This window comes from Colias eurytheme, chromosome 24, assembly GCF_061535395.1.
Source record: "Colias eurytheme isolate Ceu_HAF_F1 chromosome 24, ilColEury1 Martin Lab GWU primary, whole genome shotgun sequence".
NCBI classification, from domain to species: domain Eukaryota; kingdom Metazoa; phylum Arthropoda; class Insecta; order Lepidoptera; family Pieridae; genus Colias; species Colias eurytheme.
In genome coordinates this window covers 840,398-855,993 of record NC_143003.1, presented here as the reverse complement: position 1 = coordinate 855,993, position 15,596 = coordinate 840,398, and the positions used below count along the sequence as shown (strand labels likewise).

General features: G+C 35.1%; 3 protein-coding genes across 3 annotated transcripts in view; 2 read left to right on the top strand and 1 right to left on the bottom strand.

Annotated features, from left to right (window-relative positions):
* Positions 1 to 2,912, top strand: part of LOC149897854 (muscle calcium channel subunit alpha-1-like) — an 80,991-nt gene extending 78,079 nt beyond the window's left edge. Inside the window, exons 43-47 of the mRNA XM_090115701.1 lie at positions 194 to 714; positions 1,859 to 1,959; positions 2,285 to 2,391; positions 2,466 to 2,532; positions 2,766 to 2,912. Of these exons, the coding sequence (XP_089971827.1) occupies positions 194 to 714; positions 1,859 to 1,959; positions 2,285 to 2,391; positions 2,466 to 2,532; positions 2,766 to 2,912 (943 nt within the window). The remainder of the gene's footprint in view (positions 1 to 193; positions 715 to 1,858; positions 1,960 to 2,284; positions 2,392 to 2,465; positions 2,533 to 2,765) is intronic.
* A 2,945-nt stretch (positions 2,913 to 5,857) lies between these two features.
* LOC149897853 (STING ER exit protein) lies at positions 5,858 to 6,613 on the bottom strand. Its single transcript, XM_090115869.1, has one exon. The coding sequence runs from the start codon at positions 6,500 to 6,502 to the stop codon at positions 5,858 to 5,860; it is 645 nt and encodes a 214-aa protein (XP_089971995.1). The 5' UTR covers positions 6,503 to 6,613.
* Positions 6,614 to 6,950: 337 nt separating this feature from the next.
* On the top strand, positions 6,951 to 14,410 carry LOC149897852 (mitochondrial import receptor subunit TOM40 homolog 1-like). Its single transcript, XM_090115829.1, has 8 exons — positions 6,951 to 7,174; positions 9,515 to 9,582; positions 10,074 to 10,265; positions 10,945 to 11,076; positions 11,791 to 11,902; positions 12,472 to 12,548; positions 13,033 to 13,129; positions 13,893 to 14,410. Exons 1-8 carry the CDS (start codon positions 7,045 to 7,047, stop codon positions 14,030 to 14,032), a joined length of 948 nt encoding a protein of 315 aa, XP_089971955.1. The 5' UTR covers positions 6,951 to 7,044; the 3' UTR covers positions 14,033 to 14,410.
* Positions 14,411 to 15,596: the final 1,186 nt, after the last annotated feature.

Sequence of the window (15,596 nt, the reverse complement as noted above, 5' to 3'; positions counted from 1 at the left end):
AATTGATGGTTGTAATACGAGTAAACTCATGGAACATCGCTTATTGTATTGCAGAAGAACAACAAACAATCTAAAGAACGCTATTTATCAAGGTAGTTAACGTGTGATTTTCGAGTGATTTCCGTAGCCTAGCCCCTTCCGCACTAACACTAACTAACTAACCACTAACGCCTTGCGCACGCTCACCGGACAGCAACCAGCGGGCCAACTACCCGGAGATGCTCGGTCAGATCGGCCTCGCTTTCGGCTGCGTCAACTACTTGTCCACCCCGGATCCTACCGCCAAACCTAGCGTCAGACAGAAGATACATCCAGAAGAAAACGCGTCTATAGAGAAATTGTCTTTACCCCGTGTCGCGTCTCCCGAAGAAAAGTCGCCGTCTCCAGATACGATACAGCCAAAGATATCGCCGTTACTGGCGGGGGAGATAACCCCAGCGGCAGAATGTCGGACGATGACCCTATACGGATACAATGCGGCCGCTAAGCTGCCGTTCGCGTTCTCGCACGGGCGGGGCGCGGGGGGAGTGTTTGCGGGGAGTGCGGGGCGCGTGGCGGGCGGTGCGGGGGGTGCGGGTGTAGCGGCCGGGTGGAGCGCGGGGCGGCGCAGTGCTCGCTGTGCGCGCGGCGCGGCAGGTCGGATGGTGCGCAGCGCGTCGTCGGGCGCGGCCTCGCATGCGCCGCCGCAGCGACAAGTAGAGCCGCACGACACAGGTGGAGGAAGTTTCCTTTGCGACGGGACGTGTAGATCAAAGTTCGATTATTTTGTGAAACATGATTGGAAAAATGTGCTGCATTGTTTTGTTGGTGGCAACAAAATGATTGTAATATAATCATTGTTGGTTTTGATTAATTGTTTGATGCAACAAATAAAAATTATTCGTTCAAATAGCGATTGCTGAATACTTTCAGTTTAAATTATCGATGAGGCCAAATTATGACTTTGATATACAACTCCTGGCAAACCTTTCCTTCCTAGTTTTATACAGTAATGAAATAATTACAATTTTAATGTATTACAAAATTTATGATATTCTAGCAGTTGAAACTGTAAAAAAAAAATATTAAAGGAAACTTTCTACTGAGCATTTCATCAATGTGCACTAATTTATATTTAAGCTTTACAGGAAGCTCTGCCGGAAATAATCAATATTGAGTATGACTTTAAATGAACCGCGACAATTCACTAATAACACATCGCTTTTGCAAAACTCATACTTACTTTGTTTAGATTTTCACCACAAAAGTTATTTTTCACATTTTTGAACACAAAGCACTCTACACGTTATTTAATAAAACGCTCATACTAACAAAGTTTTAAAAATCGACACTCACAGTTTTCCGTAACACGGAGAGCAGCATGTAAAGTAAACCACTAAAAAAACTAAATAGAAGCTAATAGTCTAGAATTAACATTAGAAGCTTTTAGACTAGCTAGGGAGGTACTCCGACTTAGTTCAAGAATTGCACGAAAAATATATAGAAAACTGAAAAGTTGCCACGAGAGCAAATTATAGAGATAATGAAATCATTGCTATTTAGATTCACTGCTTTAGAATAATAGTTATTAGGGCTAGCTTACGCTTCTGAAATTAGAAAATATAGAATAGAAAAAAGGTTTCAATCAAGGATAGACATCCAAATGTTAATAGAATGAAATTAGAACATTTTAATCCTTGAGAGGAATAGCAATGAAGTTAGACCATTACGATCTTTTTAGACCATTTAGAATCATCTTTTGGATTTAATACTGCTATAAGAGGTCACGGTAAACCCCAGTATATTTTTCTACAAAATTACCAGTTTTCCCCAATAAATAATTAAAAAGAATAGCAATAAAAGACGGTACAAACAACAGGCGGTGACAGCACACTGCGGGGGGTGATGTCGTTGCCGGGCAGCCCCCGGAACAGCTCGTCGGTGCCCGTGGTGGGGTCCGCTGAGAGCTTGGTCACCAGGGTAAGGATTGATAAAAGATACGTGTCAAAATTTTAATTAAATGCTATTTAACATTGCAGCAGGTAAAAGAAATGGCCTACCGTTATTTTTTTCTGGAGTGCTATTTCTCATCTTCTTTTTTAGAGCTGTATATAACCATTATTCTATCCCTGATAAATAATGTGTTACTTATTTTGTGGTCATTAAGTTGCAGTAAAAGGCTAATATTTTTACATATTTGGAATCAAAAAAACATCTATAAATTATGGAATGGTTAACCTAACCTAACCATTTTCGAAAAAGCAAATGAATTCTAATGACAAAAATTGTTACGAAAACGTTACAGGTACTAACTGAACAAGGCTTAGGAGATTATTGCGATCCAGAGTTTGTTAGAAATACATCAAGAGAAATGCAGGAAGCATTGGATATGACACAAGAACAGATGGATAGGTATGGAGACGATTCTATTAATGGGTTGGTTTTTTTTAAATAACATTGAAATTAATAATGTAAATACTTTCTAGGGCGGCTCATCAATTAATGATACAAGAAAGAAATATAAAACATGCACAGAATCAACAACCGTCAGTTGTAAGTATTTTTACCGAATTTTAATTCTGAACTCTCTTCTTTATTTTCATCTATCCACTCAAAATTAAATTCTTGAAAATTAATTTGTTCTCTGCGGCCATAGGCCATTATGATATTAAACGGCCATAGTCTCACAAATTCTTCTTCTCGAACAAAGAGAAGAAGAAGAGTCTGTCTCTTTCGTAATGAAGTAGCATCGATCAGCGAGTGCACACGACATAACGAATGTATAGGGGGCCACTTGGACTGTTATAGGGGGTAGTGCTGGCGCGGCAGCAGCACCCGCTGCACCAGCCCAGCCAGCGGTTATAGCACGCGCCCCCCCTCCCCCCCGGCCGGGCTCGCGGCCCCCCCGTAAGCGCACGCCGGTGCTCGTCTAACGACGCTCTAACTGCCCTGGCCAAACTGGCCCAACTCGACCACGTCCACCCTCTACTCTACTTTCGGTGGTCATGCTCAAATTTTCGTTGATTTTTACCCTACCTTTATCCCTAGACTTTTTGACGATCGTTTGACTCGACCGGGCGGAACAAATTAGGTACTATTTAGAATTACTGTGTACACAAAGTGAGATTCGTAGAGTAGGTTTAAATTTTATAGGTAAGGTTTCGGAAGAGTGTGGAGTTCCGTTCGATTTCCCTTCTGTTTCTTTGTGATAAATTGTTACAACTTTAAAAGCGACGAGAAATTTACACTTGCGTATATAAAACTCACTTTATTGGAATGTGTACGAAAAATAATATACCGAATATTTCTAATACATTTTATGTCTCGGACTTGAAGTTTATTTCTTAGTTTTAACGATAGATATTTTCTGGTTGGACATTTCCAATAGCGACTTATACCTACGACCGCTATTAGAAATACGATTTCAGTATTAGAAATGAGGTAATCTAAAAATGAACTAGTTAGCACATTAGGCCTGAATAGTCTTAAAAATCCCTTGATACAGCCAGACTGAATGTAGTGTTGCTAGACATTTTTAATTTAAATGTTCTACCGTAACTATTTGTACCTACTCCAGACGTTTATTCTAAATCAGAAGTCTAATGACAATATAAATTAAAGACTTAATTGTAAAAAATATATTTTAAACAGTTTTTATAGTCCTATAATACGTATTTCTTGACCTGCCTTCCTCCACTCTCATTCAATGGATCAAAGAAAATGCTCATACTACCCGCAATTTTGTAAAAAATAATATGCATTATATTATACTAATAAAAATCCGATTAGGTACTGAGACTAAAGAAAATGCTGAGATTGATTAGAAACAGCTTTAAAATATCTTAGCTATTTGTCGGTATTAGTGAAATACGTTATTAAAGTTTACTGCTATAAAATCTCATGCAGTATCCATGTTAATTATTGTATTAGAAAAAATTGTGATGTACCAAAAGTTAATATAACTAATATTAAAAAAAACATTATTTAAACTTTAAAAGATCCAAGAAACAACCAATTCCTTCCATTCGTTTACATTTTGTAAAAAATAATAAAGAAATGAAAAGACAGTAAAAACGGCACATAAAAATATATTAGTTATATCTCGCAAAAACTCAGAAATAAATCGGCGATAGTATTCATAATAATGTGTAGATAGAATTAAATTTGTAAAACTTGCAACACTGAATGATATACGTACTTTTTGAAATGTTCGATGTTGCAAGTTAATTGCTGTAGGTGTAGGGATTCCCCTAGTAAGTGCCCTTTTAAAATCGGTGTAAATTTTAAATTATTATTAAATATATTATCAATTTTGTCCGTTTTACCACAAATCACATTCCTTAGGGTTAAGATTTATCCAAACATCACTGTTCCTTCCTTCCTGATCTGCAACATCAATATTTTTACTTTGTTTACTAAAAAGGAATCTTTTTTTAGAATTTTTTGCTAAAAGAACATTGTTTCGAAGTAACCTTCACGCACAAATAGGTATACAGGATGGTGTCGATATTGAGCCTTTCACCATCCTGTATGCAATGCTTCCAAACATTACATTAGGTGCCAAGTATTTATTTTTTTGAGATTTTGCGTGAATTTATGAGAAAATCTATTGTAAAAATATTCCCTAGTAAGTATCTTAATGCCTTATGGTATTTTAAATGTTAATTTATACTTTAAAGTCTATAATTAAAATTGTTGTTTACCCCATATAGTTTATAGATTATATTTAAAATCCAAAAGTGTTATTATTTACGCCTTCTTTTATTATATATTGTTGAAGGCACTCTTAAAAATTATGAAACCATTATTAGACTTTGAAAATTGTATTATCAGCTGTGAGTGAAAATAAGTTTCTAAAAATGTTTAATGTTGTGTGGTGCCATAGCACAATTTCTTTTTATTTTTGTCTGTTAAATAAAATATACAGATAATACCTTAGGCTTAGTTATTGGTCACATTGCAGGCTAGACAAAATGTTATGCAAAATTAAATAGTATTATAAAATTGTTCAATGATTGTAAATATTGTAAAAAAATATTGACTTTAAAAATTTGAATTTTCTAATGAGTTTTATATTTCGATTACAAGCTAGTATAATTAAATTTATATTGTTCTTTTGTGTCTAGTTGAAACCATTGTTTTAAATTTAAATAGAAACCACAGGAGTCAGAAAATAATGTAAATGCTTCCATTGATATTACATACCTTTTTTTAATTTTTGGCGGTATACAACTTATTGTACTAGTAAAAATTAGTTTTTTTTGTCTTTATATTAGAAAAATAATGAAATTCTTTGCTTCAAAATTTGATTAACGTTCAAAACCAAAGTAAATATTTAGCTATCCATCCATTATCCATTTTATCATCCAACAGAAGCAGCAAAATATGAAAAAATCAATTATTTTACAAGTTTTCACTTTGAATCAAACACAATGTAAATATTATGTACTATTTATAAAAAATTATATTTACTCCGTCAGTCATATTGAATTGAAAAATGTTTAATTAATTATTATCTATATTTATTGTTTAAAATGATATTGTAAAGTTGTTTTCATATGAATAAAAAAATGAAATCTCAACTGTTGTTTTTTTTTCTACATTATAATTAATATAATGTCCTTAAGTGAACAATGGTAAGGTAATAAAACAATTGCATGATAGCAATACTTTATTAACACACATATTTACAAATCACTGATTGGCTGGTATCATTTTAAAACACCAATTTAAAATGTGACCTTATTACATAGGTATATGTTTCTTTTTGATATAGAAGTGAAAGAATTTAATCTATATACAAATAGTTAAAACATAAATTTGTATATCATGTAAATACTTCCAAATGTCATTACATTTTGTTTTAACTGGCTATTATCTATTTATCTATCAGTGTGCCTCTAACTCTCTTTTCTGTAGAGCTCTGGGCAGGCATCTCAGCCTGCCGCTTATTCATACCTTTCCTTTCCAACTGTTTCTCAATTATTCTAGCATTATTTGCATAACTGTCTGCTACTTCCCGAGCTTCAATTTCATCTTCTTCCTCGTCTATAGTGGACACTGTTACAGAACTAAACTTGCCCATATTCTTTGTATGTTTTGTGACCATAATTTTCTTGGGCTGAGCCAATGCTACTTGCTTATAAATATCTGTAACTTCACCCACTGTTTGAACTAGTGCTCCATCCATTATAAACACTACATTGCTCTCTTGGTCGTGCTTGTAATATATTGGAATAGCACACTTCTTACATTTTAACCTGTATTGCCTCTCGATTCCTTTTTCACGTTTCAAATACACTGTTTCGTCTGGATCTGATGTGATTTTATGCGCGTGTTTTGAGCCATCTATAACTCTTGCGCCGTCTGTGGGCCTGAGTGGAAGTCTATCTAGTGTACAATCGAGAATGAGGGACATTTGACCACATAAACAATAATAAATGTGCAGTGGTTTCGTTTCATTGTACTCCTCCTGATCTTTAGTGTCCGAACAGACGATACTCCTTGACACTACTTTAGGCATTCTTATGTGATTTAAACCGCACGGTTACCCAGGATCTTAAGTTAAGAATTTATAATAATATAGTTCAAAATCAATCAATAGAATTTCCAAATTCTAATTTCCAATGTTTGTTGTCAGTACTCAGTTGTCACTTGTCAAATATCAGCACTCAGCAGTCAGTGTCATTTTCCAATGTCTGTTGCATGGTGGTTGCCTGCTTAAAAAATAAATAGGTATGCAATGGTTTTGTAATATTATCTTTTTTCTTGTCCTTATCTACTTCATAAGTTGATTACACGGTTTAATGTGGTTTAAATTATTGATTTAACTGTGGATTTAACAAATAAATATTACAAGAAATCTGTATTCTAGGAACTTATCATAGACAAGAAATTATTTTAGGAAATTTTATGTTGGTACTTCGTCTGATACATGTTGGTATTACCATATGTCAACTTTGCAGTTTGCACCGATTGTCTTTTATTCCACCGAATTGTGTTTCATTGCACATGTTCATTGATTTTTGTGGAATTTAGGAAAAGTAAACAGATTTTCCTTAAAGAATGGGTGGTATAACAAGCCGATTCCGTGTTTCCAACTCAGGATTAACCAGCACCGACATTAAAAATTTAGAAGATGCAAACAAACGTGAAAATCCAGGAACTTTAGATGAATTGCACAAAAAGACCAAAGGTGAGAATTTTATGCACAAATTACTCAATTTATGACAGTTAGAATAGATACCGGAGCAAGATATTCTTATTTCTTATAGTTTTGATAACATTTCATTCAGAAACATAAGTATTATTAAAAGTAGGCTATCACCATAAAGTTTGGTTACCTTGTGATGTAATATCACTCAATACGATAAATTATATTACGAAATTACAGTATTTGCTAAACATTTTGCTAATTTAAGTACATTTCCATATAAAATGCTCCCAAATCTTATAAGTGCTATTTATTCAATAATAAGGCCTAACCTAAATTTCTTAGCACAATAATAATTCTAACTTCATATACTTAGGTACCTATGCTACAATAAAAAAAACCGATTTGGTAAATAAATCAGTTCAAGTTTATTTATTGTAGACACCAAATTACCTTTAAGAATATTATTCATACATTTATATTGTACGGGTTTCATAAAAAACTTGTGACTATTTGAAAATTTAATTTAATGTTGATAATATTCCATAAGTCTAGCTGAAACTAAAAAATTTATATTTCCAAATTTGTAACTACAAATTTGTAATTAAAGGAATGTCAGTAATAATTTATGACTACGAAAAAAACAACTTTTTTATAATATGTACTATGTTTTAGGTATTACGCAAGATGATTAGTACTTAGTAGTGATTAAATCTGTGTTAAAAAAAAACATTTTATTCATCATTCACTTGTTGAATTTATATTTTTGGTTTTTATGGCATTCAAATGCTTTATAAATATAAATTTATAAAGAATAGAAAAAATTCGATCACGAGGCGGGACTCGAACCCGCATCCTTCGCGCCATTCCGGGGCGGATGCCTCACCAACTCAGCCACTCGTGACCCGCCCGAATGATCGAATTTATTCTATTCTTTCAGTTTTATGTGTCTGAAGGGACACACCGCGCGCCATCTATTGAGATGATTAACAACCATTTCAACCAATATGAAGCACTTTTCAGTGAATACAATATTGTAACGATGGAACACGACCTTTTTTTTGTTGAATTTATATTTTTGGTTTTTATGGCATTCAAATGCTTTATAAATATAAATTTATAAAGAATAGAAAAAATTCGATCACGAGGCGGGACTCGAACCCGCATCCTTCGCGCCATTCCGGGGCGGATGCCTCACCAACTCAGCCACTCGTGACCCGCCCGAATGATCGAATTTATTCTATTCTTTATAAATTTATATTTATAAAGCATTTGAATGCCATAAAAACCAAAAATATAAATTCAACAAAAAAAAGGTCGTGTTCCATCGTTACAATATTGTATTCACTGAAAAGTGCTTCATATTGGTTGAAATGGTTGTTAATCATCTCAATAGATGGCGCGCGGTGTGTCCCTTCAGACACATAAAACTGAAAGAATAGAATAAATTCGATCATTCGGGCGGGTCACGAGTGGCTGAGTTGGTGAGGCATCCGCCCCGGAATGGCGCGAAGGATGCGGGTTCGAGTCCCGCCTCGTGATCGAATTTTTTCTATTCTTTATAAATTTATATTTATAAAGCATTTGAATGCCATAAAAACCAAAAATATAAATTCAACAAAAAAAGGTCGTGTTCCATCGTTACAATATTGTATTCACTGAAAAGTGCTTCATATTGGTTGAAATGGTTGTTAATCATCTCAATAGATGGCGCGCGGTGTGTCCCTTCAGACACATAAAACTGAAAGAATAGAATAAATTCGATCATTCGGGCGGGTCACGAGTGGCTGAGTTGGTGAGGCATCCGCCCCGGAATGGCGCGAAGGATGCGGGTTCGAGTCCCGCCTCGTGATCGAATTTTTTCTATTCTTTATAAATTTATACATCATTCACTTGTTAAAGTCAATATATACATTTTTCCTCATCAATTATGGCAGTATTAAAACTCATATATTTACAAAGTATGGTATAATAATAAGTTACATTCTACTTGTGCAATATATTATGTAGAGGCTAGTTTGATTGGATCAATTTTCCTTTTAAATCTTTCATACAAAAACTACTATGAAATCTATGAAATGTGGTATAGATATAAATGATAGATAAATTGAATTGAAATAATACACAAATAAAAAGTCAATGATTGTAGTAACTAAACCCAACAACACATAAAGCGGTATTAAAGTGAAACTTTTATTACATCGTCTCAAACTTTTTGGTCTGTGTAGCGCATGTCGCGTGACGGTCGAACCGTATGATAATTATCGTACAAATACGATAATTTTGTGCCTAAGTTTCACTTTTACTGTGGTTTCATAAAACCACACAACATTTTTATGTTTAATATTTCACCACACCATCACATGCTATAAAATATTTCAGATGTAATGCCGGTGAACTTTGAAGGTGGTAAAATGATGGTGAACAGGGGAATATCCAATCACTTCCAGGTAAATTCACTTTTGTTACCTCTAGCTGAATCTAAAATATTACATTTATTACATAAAAATGTATAATTCCATATTTGTGACTACAAATTAAAGAAATATCAATAAAGAATTATACCCATACCCAGTTACATCTCTGTTTTAGTTAAAGTAATGGTAAATCTCTTAGTCATAGCTAAATTGTTAACAATCTAATCTTATCTATATTACATTATCATAACAACCAACCAAAACATACTTATTTTCACTCTTCATTCATTTAAAAACTTTGCGTAATATACTTATGAGATAGATACTCGAGGACTGCCGCGGTAAAGCTATTGCATGCTATGCCTCTGCGCCCGTCGGAGTGGGGAGCGTGAGGATTTTTCGTTACGGAATTTCTGGATTCGGCCCCCACGCTCAAGGCCTGCGATAGAAGCTATGCAATAGCTTAAAAATTTATGGAGTTTTTATTAATATTTTCATAAAATGAACCAAACATTACATTCCAGATGTCGCACACGCTAACAATGAGTTCCGCACAGAACGGTTACAAGTTAGGTGCAACATACATTGGGACGAAGCAGATATCCCCCACCGAGGCCTTCCCTGTCGTGCTCGGTGACGTGGATCCGGCCGGCAATGTTAACTTTAACTTTATACACCAGTTGACGCCCGAAGTACGGCTTAAAGCTGCTGCACAGGTATGTTTTACTATGTTATTCTATGTTTATTCATGATTACACACTTTATATTAGCTTCACCTGTATGTTTGTTTGTAACCGACTTCTTTGGGCGCGATTTTGACCCACTTTAAACGGCCAGATTTCGTTCAAACTTTGTAGATTTATTGAGGACCGATAACAATACACTAATTTTATAAAATTTTCTATTTTTTAGTTCGGTTTTCTATGAAAAGCGTGTTTTTTAGTTTTTTTAAACCTTTATTTTTAGTATTATGTTATTAATGGTGTACTCTAAAGATGTTATCACTATTATTCTAGTGAATTTCAATGACACAAGTGCAACAAAATTGGTAACCTATGATAATATTATATAGAAATGTAATTAAAATAGCCATAAATATTTTTATTTCAACTTCATAAAAATGATGTAATGTAAAATATTACTTAATTGCACCCCATAACACTAATTTACAAATGTACTCAAATCAAATGTAAACTTATTAAAAAAAAAGACGGGTTGCACTCCGGGAGAGCCGGCAGAAGTGAAAACTTGATTATTAACGTTGAGCATGTTCGATATTTTAGAATGGTATCCGTCTTACGCTTTTTCGATCAGGTCACGTGTCCTGACGCGAGTTTAAGATTTTATACCCAACGCCGCTAAAGAAGTTTTCACTTCAAAAATATATGTTTTCAGATTCAAGAATGCAAGCTTACAGCCACACAAGGCACATTGGAGTACAAAGGATCAGATTATACATTAGCAATGGCATTCGGAAAGCCAGACTTTAGTGAGAAGTCTGCTGTAGTTGTTGGACATTACCTGCAGGTAATAAGGATTTTGCTTATTTTTATTTGTTGTGGTATTTTACACCAGTAATAAAAGCTTCACCCTCGTTTGTTGGTAAATTATTGTTCAGAATGCATTGTAAGTTATTTATGACTGCCTGACATGTTGCTATCGTATAACATTTTGACTGCAACACGAATTTAGCTACGCGATATTTTATGAAATTTTTAGCACACCCCGGACACTCCATACAAAATTATCGTTTTGACAGTCACACTGTAGAAACTGCAAATGTGTGTGTTAACGCTTTATGGTTGGCACATAAAACGCTGTGACTAGCGTAAAAAAAATTCGCGTTTTTCTGATGAAATACATCCGTAAACAGCACAATACCTAACCATTTTCTACGAAAAACGATAATCACAAAATTACTTTAAGTCAATTTGATTAATGTTGTCAATCTTCGTTGCGTATCGTCCTTGCAGAAAAATGTGGACCATTTTTAGTCTGATCGTGCGGGTTGAGGTAGATGTTTAATTTTGGCGGTAGGCAGAGTGTCCGTTCTTGTAGCATTTAGCTACTATTATGTATTCTGTGGTATCGCGCTGAAATTTGGCAAGCAGGTAGATGTTAGGACGTAGGCATCCGCTAAGAAAGGATTTCCCAAAATGCTTGCGGGAACGGGGCAAAACGGGGATGCACGTAAAAAGTCGTGGGCGGAAGCTAGTATATTATATAATCTAATTATTGCAGTCGGTGAGCAAGCGGCTGGCTCTAGGCGCAGAGCTTGTGTACCAGTCGAGCGCTCGAGTCATGGGCGGAGAGATCGCTATCGTGTCCGCAGCCGCGAGATACACTATGGACGGTGTGTATAATATTATGTGTACACGGGTAGTGGGCCTAGAGAATACAATTCGGGCTCAGAAAAGGGTCGGGATTCCCGACTGTGTTTTCTGATCCAATATCTGAGGCAATAATTCCCCTTCGGGGATTCCCTGATATGATATAATTATAAGATACTATTTCCGAAATTTTAAATAGTGCTTTTGATTTGTATATTTTTTATTTTATTTAAGTATTATTGCAACTAACAGTATTAAAAACATCTTCTGAGAAATAATACTTCAATTTTTTTAACATGATAACGTTTTTAAAATCGTTTTAGTGGGGTGACATGTTCAGAAACTTGTGTCACACCAAAACTTCACAAGCGCAATCGCAGGTATAACGAGAGAGAGACGGACCGATCTCCCGTCTCATCTCGAGCGCTGCCACCAATAAGACGTTATCACGTAAACATCTCGATCGTTAACCTACTTTACAAACAACCAATTTTTTGCTAAACCTTTTCGATTTTTTAGCGAAATACATGTACTAATACCCAAAATACTGTTAATATTAGGAGTTATTTGTTATGTATGTATTGTATTGCAGATTCCGAAGTGTCGGCAACATTAGGGCCGGCTAGCTTCCACGTGTGCTACTTCAAACAGGCCAGTGAACAATTGCAAGTGAGTATATGTATTATATTTATTACAAAACGTTTATTAATTTACGGCGCTATTTATAGCTGATTTTTTGCGTAGAATTTGTTCATATTATTTTAATAATCCATACTTAATATTATAAATGCGAAAGTAACTCTGTCTGTCTGTCTGTTACTCAACCACGCCTTAACTACTTAACAAATTTGCATGAAATTTGGTATAGAGATATTTTGATACCCGAGAAAGGACATAGGCTACTATTTATCCCGGAAAATAGGATAGGTTTTATTCCGGAAATCCCACGGGAACGGGAACTATACCGGTTTTTCTTTGACTGCGCGGGCGAAGCTACGGGTGGAAAGCTTATAAAATACTTAAAATACTTATAAAATCTTTACTCTTCGAATTTTGTTTTTTTTTCGTCAATACTTTGGCTATAGCATATAGATATTTAAGTTTATAAGATGATTTGAAAGCCTTAAAAATAATGTTTTGTATAAACTTTCAGGTTGTCGCAGAAATGGACACATCGTTCCGAGGGATGGAGTCGACGGGCACCATCGGCTACCAGGTCACCATACCCAAGGCAGAGCTGGTCTTTAGAGGTATTACAAGCATTACAATATTATTATTTTTATTTATTATATATTTTTGCTCTGCCCTAGTCCTTTCCTTTAATTTAATTTCTCTCCGTACGTCTGGTTGTCTGGAAGAAATCGCTGTATAGCGATAAGACCGCCAATTGTTTGAATGTATTCCTAGGTTAAGTTTTATTGTAACTTTCAATAGCAAGCAATAAAGAATTAATAAATAAATAAATATTGCAATTAAGTACATCTAGTGTACAGATTTTGTAATAGTGATTTTTTAATCTTAACATAAGGAAACTGACATAAAATTCTAACACAATGTTTCCATTTTGAAATTGTATAGGTTCTATACCAATATCTTTAATATTTACACTCCAAGAGTTATTGATATTAAATAATAATTAAATGTAAAAAAGACGTGTGGCACTCGGGGACTGCCGCGGTAAAGCTATTGCATGCTATGCCTTCAAGCCACACCTCCGCGCCCGTCCCCGTGGGGAGCGTGAGGATTTTTCGTTACGGAATTTCTGGATTCAGTCCCCGCGCTCAAGGCCCGCGATAGAAGCTATGCCATAGCTTAAAAATTTAAATACATTAGCTTTGTTAAAATTAAACAAGCATCTAATTGTTAGAAATAATTATTATAATTTAAATATGTAATTCAAATTTATCCATTTCTCATATCTAAAATTGCTAAATTTCATTGCTTAGTATAATATCCTGATTTTGTCAAACTTTGTGTGTGCAATAAAGAGTATATAAATAAATAAAATTGCAGGAATGGTCGACTCAAACTGGAACATAGGCGCAGTCCTCGAGAAGAAGCTGCAGCCCCTCCCGTTCACGTTTGCCCTCTCGGGCATGGCCAACCAAGCCAAGCAGCAGTTCAAGTTCGGCTGCGGACTGATCATCGGCTAGTGACCATTGAGATATACATATGGAGACGACACCGCCTATATCACTTATGTTCCGCTCAACATAGGCCATATGGCGTAACTGCACGCTCATTTTTTATTTGTTTTAAAGTGAAACGCATCAAATATGCCTTCGTGTGTGTTACGATATTGCACAAATAATACGGAGAAGTGCAAGGGAATAACTTTCATCGGTAAATACCTAACTAGATAATAATTTTTAAAACTTAGAGCAAAAAAATGGCGCACAGATTATGTTCGTGGTGTCTCCTCCATACGTAGTAATATTATCTCAATGCTAATGACAGTGTTTGTGTTAGTGCAGTGTTAGTGATACCCAACTGTGTGTTTGTGTGAGTCGTGGAAATGATAACGGTATGATTTTTTGTGTAAACTGTTGAAGTGAAACTTCTTTGAGAAATTTCAAGGTTGCGTCTTGGCAATACCGTGTTATCACAGTATTACAATATTATTTCCTACAGTAAGGAATCGCCTTTGATGTCGCGCGATGCCGCCGCCAGCGTAGGTACTTACGCTGCCACACGAAAATACGCTAGGGTTGCAACAAATGGGAAATAAAACAATTGTTATTATTAATATTATGATGAAATCATTTATTCATATGTACATTCAAAATAATTGCGATTATTAAATCTAATGTAATTATTTGTTCATAAATATATAATTACAGATATTGCACTGCTAAATATTATTTACGTGGACACTTTATTTTTGGACGTTCTTAATTGTATATTATACCATTTAACTAAGTAATGCATTCGCATTGGGATGTACAATCTGATTAGAAAATAATGAGGACAACATATACATAGCTTTGATTTTAATTCAACAGATACAATTAATACAATCTTTCTGAAATATTGTTTCCTTCTGGGATTTCAATGTAGATTTACATCCGTAAACGGAACAGTTTTTGCGCGTCATAATAGAATATGTAAGTACCTATGTATAATAAAATTATTACACAAAAAATACGACTGCGTCGTCCTTTCGCGATAGTTAATGCAAACTCAGCGTGATTGCATTAAGCGGCCCGCGTCGCCCGACCCCCCGCCAGTTCCCCTCCGTTTCTCTGCACAAGTACATTCGTCGCCATACTGTAGGATGGTAATACTGTGGTGTTATTATATACAATTTTGCGTCATGGAGTAAGGCGACGATTTTGATATCATTGCATCTTGCCAAAGAAGTTTCACTTCTGACACGTGTGCTCGGCACCCACGCTCCTTTTACCTTTTACTATAACCTCTCAAAATGCCGTTAAGAGGTCAACTGCTTTTGCCAATATACTGAAATATGTGTTTAAGTTATTGTACAATGATCTTGATGTTCTAATATAACTATCAGCTTAAATTTTCTTTCTAATTATACAAACTACATTATAGCACAAAGTATGCTATGTAAGTTCGCTTATGCTATTGTCAGATCGATAAAATTGCCTCCCTGAACTATTAGACAGTGCGCGCACGAGCAACTTTGTCTCCGCAACTTTTTTGTCTCCGCAACTATTTTGTCTCTCCCACCTATGGGCTAGTATGAAAGTGCGC